This window comes from Scylla paramamosain, unplaced genomic scaffold (assembly GCF_035594125.1).
Source record: "Scylla paramamosain isolate STU-SP2022 unplaced genomic scaffold, ASM3559412v1 Contig116, whole genome shotgun sequence".
NCBI lineage: Eukaryota > Metazoa > Arthropoda > Malacostraca > Decapoda > Portunidae > Scylla > Scylla paramamosain.
This window is the reverse complement of record NW_026973781.1, coordinates 170,001-182,500: the sequence shown is the minus strand read 5'-3', so window position 1 is coordinate 182,500 and position 12,500 is coordinate 170,001. Positions and strand designations below refer to the sequence as shown.

At 42.5% G+C, this 12,500-nt stretch overlaps 1 protein-coding gene, 1 long non-coding RNA gene and 1 pseudogene across 2 annotated transcripts; 2 read left to right on the top strand and 1 right to left on the bottom strand.

The window, feature by feature from the left end:
- The first annotated feature begins 1,020 nt into the window (after positions 1–1,020).
- Positions 1,021–7,872, top strand: LOC135099294 (uncharacterized). The gene is made up of 3 exons (XR_010267828.1): positions 1,021–1,270; positions 2,356–2,490; positions 7,294–7,872. It is a non-coding gene; the product is annotated as an uncharacterized LOC135099294 (long non-coding RNA).
- LOC135099291 (peroxidasin-like) lies at positions 4,656–12,298 on the bottom strand. Its single transcript, XM_064001683.1, has 11 exons — positions 11,986–12,298; positions 11,487–11,767; positions 10,450–10,620; positions 9,866–10,042; positions 9,337–9,434; positions 8,926–9,034; positions 8,112–8,366; positions 7,280–7,926; positions 6,634–6,719; positions 6,365–6,515; positions 4,656–6,059 (listed from the first exon to the last, which is right to left on the bottom strand). Exons 1-11 carry the CDS (start codon positions 12,195–12,197, stop codon positions 5,889–5,891), a joined length of 2,358 nt encoding a protein of 785 aa, XP_063857753.1. The 5' UTR covers positions 12,198–12,298; the 3' UTR covers positions 4,656–5,888.
- A 121-nt stretch (positions 12,299–12,419) lies between these two features.
- The window catches only part of LOC135099297 (dnaJ homolog subfamily C member 2-like), a 22,300-nt pseudogene continuing 22,219 nt past the window's right edge, over positions 12,420–12,500 (top strand).

Genomic DNA, 12,500 nt, shown 5'->3' with positions numbered 1-12,500 from the left:
TCTCTCTCTCTCTCTCTCTCTCTCTCTCTCTCTCTCTCTCTCTCTCTCTCTCTCTCTCTCTCTCTCTCTCTCTCTCTCTCTCTCTCTCTCTCTCTCTCTCTCTCTCTCTCTCTCTCTCTCTCTCTCTCTCTCTCTCTCTCTCTCTCTCTCTCTCTCTCTCTCTCTCTCTCTCTCTCTCTCTCTCTCTCTCTCTCTATCTATCTATCTATCTATCTATCTATCTATCTATCTCAGTGTATTTGTGAGATAAATAATGTGAATGATGAAATAATGACTACAATGATTGACTTCACTTATGCACAGTTAGCAACTAACACCGCCTAGCCAGCCAGGGACCACAACACGTCACTAGTGCTGTACTGTCCTTCCTCTCTCTCTCTCTCTCTCTCTCTCTCTCTCTCTCTCTCTCTCTCTCTCTCTCTCTCTCTCTCTCTCTCTCTCTCTCTCTCTCTCTCTCTCTCTCTCTCTCTCTCTCTCTCTCTCTGTCAGTGTATATGCGAGATAAATAATGTGAATGATGAAATAATGAGTGCAATAGTTGCCTTCACTACTGCACAGCTTGCAACTAACACTGCCCAGCCAGCCAGGGACCACAACTTGTCACTAGTGCTGTACTGTCATCTCTCTCTCTCTCTCTCTCTCTCTCTCTCTCTCTCTCTCTCTCTCTCTCTCTCTCTCTCTCTCTCTCTCTCTCTCTCTCTCTCTCTCTCTCTCTCTCTCTCTCTCTCTCTCTCTCTCTCTCTCTCTCTCTCTCTCTCTCTCTCTCTCTCTCTCTCTCTCTCTCTCTCTCTCTCTATCATTAAAATTAACTTAACCCCTTCTATCCCATGTTAATATTCTCTCTCTCTCTCTCTCTCTCTCTCTCTCTCTCTCTCTCTCTCTCTCTCTCTCTCTCTCTCTCTCTCTCTCTCTCTCTCGCATACTAACATCTGATTTTCTCTCTCTCTCTCTCTCTCTCTCTCTCTCTCTCTCTCTCTCTCTCTCTCTCTCTCTCTCTCTCTCTCTCTCTCTCTCTCTCTCTCTCTCTGCCGATAAAAAAGGCCAGCCCTCCCCTAGAAGGAGGCACCTGCAACATCAAGTTTTAGTTCAGAGGCTACATAAAGATCAAGATCATCCTGATCCCCGAGGCCCGGGCGCACGCGCGTCATGTAAACAAAGTACAAACATACTCCCACAGTCCCACAGCCTGCCCTACACGACCCCAGCAAACACACAAGAACAAGCTATAGAGCTACATCGTCGATACCCTTACAACTACAAGCTATAGCAAGTAAGTAAGCTCTGCATGCTCAGAGGCATAACAATAGGTTAGCAGAGGTAGCAAACTGCCACGGGGCCAGGGCCTATATAATAATGATTATGTAAAGGGGGCCCGAGCCTATGGACGTAGAGTCTCGAAAAGGGGCCAAGGGACCCAAGGGGTATGTGCCCATGGCACATACCCCTTGGTATAATACCAAGGGGTATGTGGTATGGGATAATGACATAATGCTAGCATTATGTCATTATCCCATATATGCTTGATATATACTGCTTGATATATACTGCTTGATATGTCATGTGATCTCATTAGCTTAATTATGTCCTGTGTATGAGTGCAGTTTTTCTTTTTCACACAGTGCTTCTCTCAATTTATTTTCTATCTGCTAGCATTATGTCATTATCCCATATATACTTGATATATACTGCTTGATATGTCATGTGATCTCATTAGCTTAATTATGTCCTGTGTATGAGTGCAGTTTTTCTTTTTCACACAGTGCTTCTCTCAATTTATTTTCTATCTGCTAGCATTATGTCATTATCCCATATATGCTTGATATATACTGCTTGATATGTTATGTGATCTCATTAGCTTTATTATGTCCTGTGTATGAGTGCAGTTTTTCTTTTTCACACAGTGCTTCTCTCAATTTAGTTTCTATCTGCTAGCATTATGTCATTATCCAATATATGCTTGATATATACTGCTTGATATGTCATGTGATCTCATTAGCTTTATTATGTCCTGTGTAAGAGTGCAGTTTTCTTTTTCATACAGTGCTTCTCTCACTACAAATGGTTTATGCTGGGTGTGTAATATGTGTAAAATTGCATGTAGTTGTATTAAGACGTCGTCAAACGGGATATGCAACCACTATTTTTTCACAAATATCGCAAGTTTTTGAGATTTAGCTTCCATTTCTAAAATCTCCCGTGTGACGTCGCCTTTATGGGCTACACTTCCTAAATGCTTGTTTTCAGTTAAAATTAACTAAATACCCTTTGTTCTGTTTATGTGAGTTACCATAGGGCTAATAAAATTTCATTATTATCAACATATTTTTCCTCAGAAATTTTCCTTATGGGTTACAGATTTCTACAGATATTTTGTCAGATTTGGTCAGATTATGCATAATTCAGTCTGGCAACACTGCCAAGGCATCCAGTCTCCCAGCAAGTGCCAAGAGGCATTCATTCAATGCTCCGCTGACACCAATTTGCCCAAAGGTATGCATTATATGTGGAAAGTACATTACGTACGGTGTAGAGGTGGTTGTCTAGTGATATAAATGGTAAGGTGGTGGTGCTGGTGATTGTGATGGTGCCACAGTATTATTACCGTATGTCAGTATATTGAGGCTTGATATCACTTTTATTAATGTGCCAGTATTTCATTACCTACCTTATGAAACAACACTAGCTCTTCATATATTCTTTTCTACAAACCTTTAACAATAATTGAAATGTTTTTTTTAAATTGAATTCAATGCCTTTTTTTTTTATTGATGAAAACAGGAAATAATTATGGCTACCACTGGCTAGACACGCATACCTTGCCTTGAATTTAGGTATGGTTAGCTTAGGTTTGATATGGTTGGGTGTAGTTACGTTAGGTTAGTTTTGGGTATGGTTAGGTTAGGTTACAGCAAGTACAGTTAGGTTAGTTTGGGTGTGGTTAGGTTTGGATGTGGTTAAGTTAGTTTAGGTATGGTTAGGTTACAGCAGGTATGGTTAGGTTAGTTTTGGTGTGGTCAAGTTAGTTTAGGTATGGTTAAGTTACAGCAGGTATGGTTAGTTTAGGTATGCTCCACAGGTATGTAGAGAGATAGATAAATGGTTAGATAAAACAAAGTTAAATAGACTGAGAGATAGAGAGATAGATGGTTAGATTAGGTAAATAGATAGACATTGAGAGATAAGCAGAGATAGGCCTAGTTAGGTTAGGTCCAGCAGATACTTAGATCAATGGGTAGACTGAGAGATTAATAGATAGACAAAATAACAAATAGATAAATAAGCAGAGCCTACAAAACTATCACTAATATTATGAAAAACCTCTTCAACACCCTAACAATTAAAAAATAAATCATTAAAAAACCAGAAAGGAAGTATTCAACAAACAAATTCTTCTATGTGTATCTAAACTTAGTAAAAATCCACAGAACAATTGCATTAGTAAACACAGTGTTAGGTTGTATCTCATTTAAAGCTGGCGTTATCAAGCTTGAGCCCACCATTCCTTCTTCTGCCCTGATTACTGAACCAAAGGATTTTGCTGATGCTTCCTCGTAGAGATACCTTTTATCATTATCTTCTCATCTCATTTACTCCCTCATTCCTATTGGTTTAATATCTTGCGTCTGAAGCACTAAGCTGATTATGTGGCAATGAGATTGTTATAGTTATTTTTTATGTTAGGTGAATACCCTCTCCATTAGGGGCTGATAGCACTAAGAGCGTGAATGATGTGTGTATGAGTGGATGGTGCTCTGTCTGGGCCACCCTGTGTGGGATTGCCAACCTGGTGGACAGATGGACAGGTGGACAGGTGGACAGATAAATACATAGAAACTCCCTTGCTGTACCCATTAAATGTAAATAAATAGATAAACTTTTATTTACTTTTCCTCTTTCCTGCTCTCATTCTTGCCTTCATTGTTTCCATTATAACCTACTCCATTAATTAATAGCTTTCTCCCCCTCCTGTTACATCTTCAAAGTGTTTCATCATTCCTTTCATTGATATTATTTTTCTCATCTTATTCAGTATCAGAGGCTTCACTGTATTGTATTACTTGTGCAGTCCTGTAACAGTTTTTTTTTTTTTTTTTTTCCTCTGTATGGCAAGTGTACATGTATTCTTTCCTGCCAAATTAGGGGAGGCATTGTTCCCCTGATAGGAAGCACCACACCCTACCCATGACATATTGGGGCAATTTGGACACTAAAATATATATATATATATATATATATATATATATATATATATATATATATATATATATATATATATATATATATATATATATATATATATATATATATATATATATATATATAGCAGGTCAGCAGTTCTACACAAGATGACCCAGACAAAACACCACACACACACACACACACACACACACACACACACACACACACACACACACACACACACACACACACACACACACACACAGGGAGACTGAAGAGGGACATTGCTACATAGAAATATCATGTTTAGCCAATATTTTATAAAAAATAAAATACATATTACAATTTACATTAACATACAATACACACACACACACACACACACACACACACACACACACACACACACACACACACACACACACACACACACACAGGGAGACTGAAGAGGGACATTACTACATAGAAATATCATGTTTAGCCAATATTTTATAAAAAATAAAATACATATTACAATTTACATTAACATACAATACACACACACACACACACACACACACACACACACACACACACACACACACACACTAGGATAAAATATGAGTTAGGTTTACTTAGCAGAAGAAAATAAGCACGCAGAAATATAATTTTCAGTTTCCTACCACACCAAGAGACTTTTCCTTTCTTAACACAGTGAATGGAGGTGCAATGAAGTGAGACCATTGACAGAACACACATGAATAAGTTAGGGCTAAAAGGAGCTGAAAAGACATAGATGAATGATATTGAATAACACATGAACACACACACACACACACACACACACACACACACACACACACACACACACACACACACACACACACACACACACACACACATCTCACTAAATTAAATAGAAAAGCTTCATAAACATAATTTGACCTTCAATGACCTTTCATTCTGGATCTGCTGAATTCAAAACAGCAATACATCTGACCTTGAATGACCTTGTGTCCTGGGTCTTGCTGAGGTCAACATATACCAACATTCCTCACTAAATAACCAAATTTCATGCAACTTGACCTTAAATGACCTGTATTCTGGGCCATACTAAGGTCATTTTGCAAGATTTGAATGAATATACCTTTTCTTGTGTCTGTTCTCTACCTAATCATGTGTGTGTGTGTGTGTGTGTGTGTGTGTGTGTGTGTGTTTCCATCAATACACACACACACACACACACACACACACACACACACACACACACACACACACACACACACACATATACACAGATGCATAGATACATACATACATACAAACAGCAGTAGCAGCATTATGAAAACAACTTAATTTTCTTTTTTTTTTTTTTCTGTAAGATGTTATAGTCTTTCACAAACCCAAGGAGGAGGAGCAGGAGGAACATACATACATACATACAAGGGAGAAACAAACACAAAAATTTACAGCATTACTCCAGAGAGACATTGCTAAATACAACCACTCAACCCCAAATTTACTGTCATAATATACCATATATCTGCTGAACAAAAACAAAACTTGCCTCTTACACAGACAGACAGACAGAGAGAGAGAGAGAGAGAGAGAGAGAGAGAGAGAGAGAGAGAGAGAGAGAGAGAGAGAGAGAGCATCCCCACCCCTAACATACTTCACAAGATAGGGACATTGCAAAATATTCTCTAACCATTTCTTGTGACGTCAGCTCTTTAACTGTTGGCAAATCCGAGCTGGTTGGAGTCCTGAGTGGCCACTTGTGGGAAGGCACGGAAGGCAAATGCACACTGCACCTTGCACACGTGGTCATTCAGAATAGACTCAGGACTGTAGGACTGGGCCAGGTGGAAGCAGTTGTCTATCTTGAGGCTCTGGCAGACAGGCTGTGGAGGAGAGAGAGACAGAGAAACACTCAGCTTTGTATATAAGTGGACTCCAGGTACCATTGTTAGTTGAGGCTGGCAGACTAGCTGTGAGAGAGAGAGAGAGAGAGAGAGAGGGAGAAATACTTAGATTTGCCTTTAGGGAGTCTCTAGGCACTTGTTAATTGAGGCTCTGGCAGACAGGCTGTGGGGGTTGGGTTTAATAAGCAGATAAACAGACAGATAGGCACTTCCAGGCATTGATAGCATTATAAATAGCAAAACAAACAGACAAACAGACAGACAGACAGATGCACAAGACTCACCCCTTCCTTGGTACAGGTGCACATAACACAAGGAGAGATGCGTTCTGCTCCACTTATGTCGATGTTAGTCTTGCCTACGCCACATGACACACGCTCTTTCCACAGCTCAAGGTTCACCCCGGGGAGGTCGCGACATGACACTCGGGGGTTCCTGGGGGTGAGGAAGGGATAAGGGGATAGCATTTTGTCTGTGTCTGTATGTGTGTGTGTGTGTGTGTGTGTGTGTGTGTGTGTGTGTGTGTGTGTGTGTGTGCAGGAGCAGTACTTACAGGAAGGGGTCTGGAAGGTCAAAGACAGACCACTGTTCACTTTCCACATAGTCACAGTTGTCACACAGAAGCTTGGACAGTGTCACCTGTAGAGAAGAGACACACTTGAGCTCATTTGTTTGCTGCTAAAACACTTCATTTGTTAAGTAAGATCAAGATAAGTTAGCTAATTTGATTAGTAAGGTTAGACATAACTAGATTTAGGACAGATTAGGTAATTAAGTTAAGTTTTGAGTAGATTTGGCAAGGTTACTTAGATTTTAAGTTGATTTGATAAGTAAGGTGATTTACTTTTACTAATGCTACTATTATTTCTACTACTATTATTCCTTTCTATCCTATGGCTGACTGGGATAAGAATGTGTGTGTGTGTGTGTGTGTGTGTGTGTGTGTGTGTGTGTGTGGCTTGTGTGGGATTGCCAGCCTGGTATATAAAGAGAAATGAACTATTGCTATTACTACTACTGCTGCTCACCACCCACAGACAGAGATACTACTGCTACTATTATTACTATTACTACCACCACTACTTAACACCAACAGAGATACTATTACTACTACTGCTACCACCACCACCACTCATTACTCACAGATGGATAGACTACTGCTACTGTTACTACCACCACCACCACCAAGGAAGACCCACCTTTCTTATTTCAGTGAGCTGAGGGTCGGTGAAGCGCACAAGTGGGTCAGCATTCTCATACCAGAACCGGTCACAGCAGCGGAGGTTCCTGAACTGAATGCCGAGGATGCAGCCGAACGTGGGACCGACCAGTCCACCGTGCAGCGGCGTCTCAATCAATCCACCAGTGAACAGATCTATGTCATCCACGTGTGCGTACGTCCGTTTCATTCGCTCGATCACCGGCCTCGCTATCTCCCTGTGCAGGTCATCAAACGACCTCGCCCTGGTCAGGTTACAGAGGGCCCTGTACTCATTGTAAGGCTGCAGTCCATGGTCTCTGCCTCGCTGGATGTTGAGGGCAGCCAGGTCCAGGCCAGAGAATGGCTGCCGCTTGTCTTCAAAGAGATGGTTGGTCACCTCATCTGTCAAGAACTGGTCCAGTGTCTCCATGGACACAGTAGTCAGGCCGCGGATGATCTCATCAAGCATCCCAGGCTGGTAGAGTAGGTCTGGGTTGAAGAAGTGTTCGCTCAGCTTGACAGGAGGGTTGCGCTTGGCAAATATTCCGTCCATGCGCTCCAGGGAAGGCTTGAGTAGAGAGTGGCCAAAGCGGAAGGCTATGCCAAATTCATTGAGCACTGTTGGGTTGCAGTATGCATCGTAATCTGAGAGAGAGAGAGAGAGAGAGAGAGAGAGAGAGAGAGAGAGATAGTCATTAGGAGTGCAGTGTGTTAGAGGGAAATGTTGCACACATACACACACACACACACACACACACACACACACACACACACACACACACACACACACACACACACACACACACACACACACACACACATTAACCTACCTTCAGAATAGCCCTCAGGCAGCAAGTTAAGCTCATACAGATTAACAGCGTTCCACCCCAGCACCCTTGGCAGCCACTCATTGTACGTGACATGCTGGTTGATGGCCGTCACGATACGCCGGGCATTTTGGAAGAGCTGCTCATCATTCCAGTGTTTGTTGAGGCGCTTCAGTTCCCCGGCCACTCTGTTGTGTTCACGCATCATCAGAGTGTGTAGCGCAGCCAAGCCAGGCTGCTCTGAGGCCCGGGTGTCTCCTGTGGGTGGGAGGAAACAGACAAGTGGATGTTTTCAAGGCTTTCTCTCTGTTTTTTCCTCTTATTCACTCAGTCATACACACACACACACACACACACACACACACACACACACACACACACACACACACACACACACACACACACACACACACAGACAAACAAAAAACATACTCTTTGAAGGGTCTCTGTTTCTCTTCCTCTCTCTCATTCACCCATTCAGTCAATCACATACACATAAATGACTCTTTAAAGACTCTCTCTCTCTCTCTCTCTCTCTCTCTCTCTCTCTCTCTCTCTCTCTCTCTCTCTCTCTCTCTCTCTCTCTCTCTCTCTCTCTCTCTCTCTCTCTCTCTCTCCTCTCTCTCTCTCTCTCTCTCTCTCTCTCTCTCTCTCTCTCTCTCTCTCTCTCTCTCTCTCTCTCTCTCTCTCTCTCTCTCTCTCTCTCTCTCTCTCTCTCTCTCTCTCAGTCATATGTAGACAGTGACATCATCTAGTAAGCAATGCAAACAGTAACCTTACCTAACCTTACCTAAGCTAACCTCAGCCAAACACTAACCTCCAGTGAAGCACCGGCCAGAGGGAGCCTGACACTCGTGGTTCTCATTCTCAGTGGGCAGCAGGTCTTTGCCTCGCAGGGGGTTGGGTGTGCCTCGTAGCATGCCGTCCTGCAGGGGTAGTGCAGTAGCAGTAGTAGTACATTATTCTGCATCTCTCTTTCTCCCTCTTTTCAGAACCAATAGGTGTGTGTGTGTGTGTGTGTGTGTGTGTGTGTGTGTGTGTGTGTGTGTGTGTGTATGGGTGTCAGTGGCCAGCCTAGCACTGTGAGATGCTACTACTACTACTACTATTTTCAGGTTGTTAGCACCCAGTCAATAGGGAGATTTTAAAACAAGATCAGACTAGTATATAGATGTGGATGACAGATATAGAAGCCTCATGCTGGTTTTCCCCGGTGCTGCACACTTACTGACTTGGTCCTCAGTTGCTGCTGCTCACACTTGTCCGAGCCATAGGTGTGAGAGGCGTCGATGAAGGCAGTCACTTGGTTCATTTGCTCCCGGTAGCCTGGTCAACAAATTACTTGTGTTACGATGGTGATAATGATAATAGCAATGGTAATTCTTTCACTCTTGGGAGCCTGGTTGAAGGAATTATGTTTAAGCAATAGTAATAATATGTTTAGGTGATGAAAGTGTTATTGGTAGTGTTGATTTTCTTCTTTTATCATTTTATTGGCCTTGCTGTGTTAAGTTTAGATGATAGAGACTAAACACACAGACAAACACACAGACACATTATCTCACACTCTATGTGTCTCTCTTTGTCTCCCTCACACCTACATGGAGAAGCAAAGACAAACTATCTCACTCTCTCTATCTGTCTCTCTCTCTCTGTCACATCCCACAAGAGGAAATAGACACACACAGCATACCTTCATATCCTCTCTCTCTCTCTCTCTCACACACACACACACACACACACACACACACACACACCTAGAGTCAGCTGGCCTGGCATGGAGCGGGTCAGGGGGATGCAGAATGGCTGGCCAGATGATATATTGACAGGAGGGAAAAATGGATCGTTCTGAGGAATGGCTATGGGGAAACACTCAGGGTGGACTGTCTGGGGAGAGTCACATCTGCGGCAATCCAGAATCGAGTCTTGGAAACCTGGAAGAGAGAGAAGTGAATGTGTTTAGTGGGTGAGGTGAAGAGATGCTGGGCCAGGAGTCAGTGTATTTACAGACATGAGGTAAAGAGAGAATAAGTACTTTTTTTTTTTATCAACACATACACAGTTAAGTTGATATTAGAAAACATATACCTGTTAACACTAGAATGAGAAAGAGAAACAGGAGATTTGATAACTAATGGAAAAACCAGATAATGATAAACAACAAAGATAGATTAGGTTAGGAACAGACTAAGAAAATATATAGTTTTAGTGACAAGTATGCAGAAATTAAAGAAAACTAGACATATATAGATCAGGAGACAACAAATCAATAGTTTATCAGACCTTGGAAGCTACAACTATGTAAACACACACACACACACACACACACGCACACACCTACCTTTGTTGATGGGGGTGAAAATAATATCATGGTCAATAAACTGGCCCCACTGCATGACCATTAGGGTATAGCGGACATGCGGTGCAGACACGTCTTGCATGTTGGCGGAAATGAGCCGAGGGGAAGGGAGAGGCTTGCCGGTGACTGAAGTGACGCGAAATTTAGACAGACCTGGGGATGACAAGAGAAGGTTTAGGGGTACTGGAGTGTATTGTAAAGAAATTCATTTGTTTATCTATCTGTCAGGCTGGCAGTCCCACAGAAGGCAAGGTTTGGGGGTACTTGATTGTACTGTAAGGAAATTGGTTTGTTAATCTATCTATCTGTCAGGTTAGCAGTCCTATAGAAGATAAGGTATGGGGGTACTTCAGTGAGAATTAAGTTTATATATCTATCTGTGAGACTGGCAGTCCTATACAAAGCACAGACAAGGCACCACACACTCACACACACAATAATAACAGTAATATATCTATCTGTCTGTCTGTCTATCTACATACAAGGCTAGCAATCCCACAGAAGCCAGCCCAGACAAGGCACCACACACTCACACACACAATAATAATAGTAATATATCTATCTGTCTGTCTCTCTGTCTACATACAAGGCTAGCATTCCCACACAGGCCAGCACAGACAAGGCACCACAGACTCATTTACAAACATATTTATTTATTCTCTTTCCTAACTTTATCAAGCTTCAGTTCTTTATTTCTTGTCCTGTCCTGATTACTGATCCTGAGAATTTTGCTTATGTCATCCTTGTCATGCTCTCTATATCACTTTGGGACCTCTAGCTGACTGAAATGACTTCTCTCTGATTCTTAACTTTATAAAGCCTGAACACATTATTTATGTTCTATCCCTAACACTAATACAGACACATAGACATCTATCTGATCTACTCTTGACTTTATCCCTTACTTCATCAAACTTAAACACTTAATTTCTTGACCTATCCCAAATACCAACACACACACATGCACACACACATATATATACACACATACACAGACATACAGACGGACAGACACTCACCGTTTTCATAAGAAGGACGTAGGAGTCGACTTTTTGCCCTGAACGACTTGCCGAAGGACGGGAAGTTAAGATTATTGCACCACCCTGTAGCTGTGCGGAAACGCAAAGTGTGGTCGCAGGGCAGTGTCTGGTCGTCACGCTCAAACACGCTAGGAATTTCCGTGATATCGCTGACGTCAGTGTTAGGCAGAACCTCCATCAAATCCAGTACGTTGTTTGGGGAACCTGACTCGATGTCTTTGAGCTGGCCGTCTGCTGCCCGAGTCTTGCGTGACCTGGCTCTGGTGGTGGAGAGACTGTCAGTGGTGAGGCGTGGTAGACAAAACTGTGGTGTTTTTATCATTTTTCTCTGTTGTTTTATTGTTTGCTTGGCTTTCTGTTGTTAATTATGGGAAATTTCTGCTGTTTTTGTGTCATGTTCACCTCAAAATACATCAGTCTAAGGCTCTGAATAACCCTTTCACTAACTAATGCACTCATCTATCACACAAACACATACTTGAATCTTCCTGAGGTCTTGCAGTCAATCTGGTTGGTGTCGGCCATGAGGATCTGGGTGTTTGCCGGGCCGCGCTGCACCTTGAGGAGGCCGCCAGAGAAGGCACGCAGCTCGTCACTCTCCTCCTTGCTGGACCCGTAGATCACCGACCCATCAATGAAGGATGTCACTTGGTTGATCTGTTCTCTGGGGCCTGTGTGAAGTGTCACCATTAATAAGACTAGTGAAGCAACATTACATAAACTCAGTGATAGTATTTATGATAGCTCTCTGATAATTTACACCACCATCACCACCCATTACTCACTTACCTGAAGGAATGGGGTCAATATCCGCAGGTAAGGGAAATCCTGAGGTTCCTAAGGGGATTTGCTGAAGGGACCTCTCCTCTCTTTCCTCCTCTTTCCCCATCCTCTCCTCCTCCCCAGACCTCCATGCCTGCCACAGTCAGCCACAGACACTACCATGTCACCACACAGGCTGTCATACACACCTCTGGAGAAGAAATGGAGCGA

What these genes read in the sequence shown, in the direction of transcription:
- LOC135099291 (XM_064001683.1), bottom strand. Translation starts at nt 12,197, where the DNA reads ATGGTGACACTTCACACAGGCCCCAGAGAACAGATCAACCAAGTGACA. An exon ending in AAGACCTCAGGAAGATTCAA is followed by an intron (nt 11,768 to 11,985) that starts GTATGTGTTTGT and finishes CTCCACCACCAG; the next exon opens with AGCCAGGTCACGCAAGACTC. An exon ending in ACGTCCTTCTTATGAAAACG is followed by an intron (nt 10,621 to 11,486) that starts GTGAGTGTCTGT and finishes TGTCATCCCCAG; the next exon opens with GTCTGTCTAAATTTCGCGTC.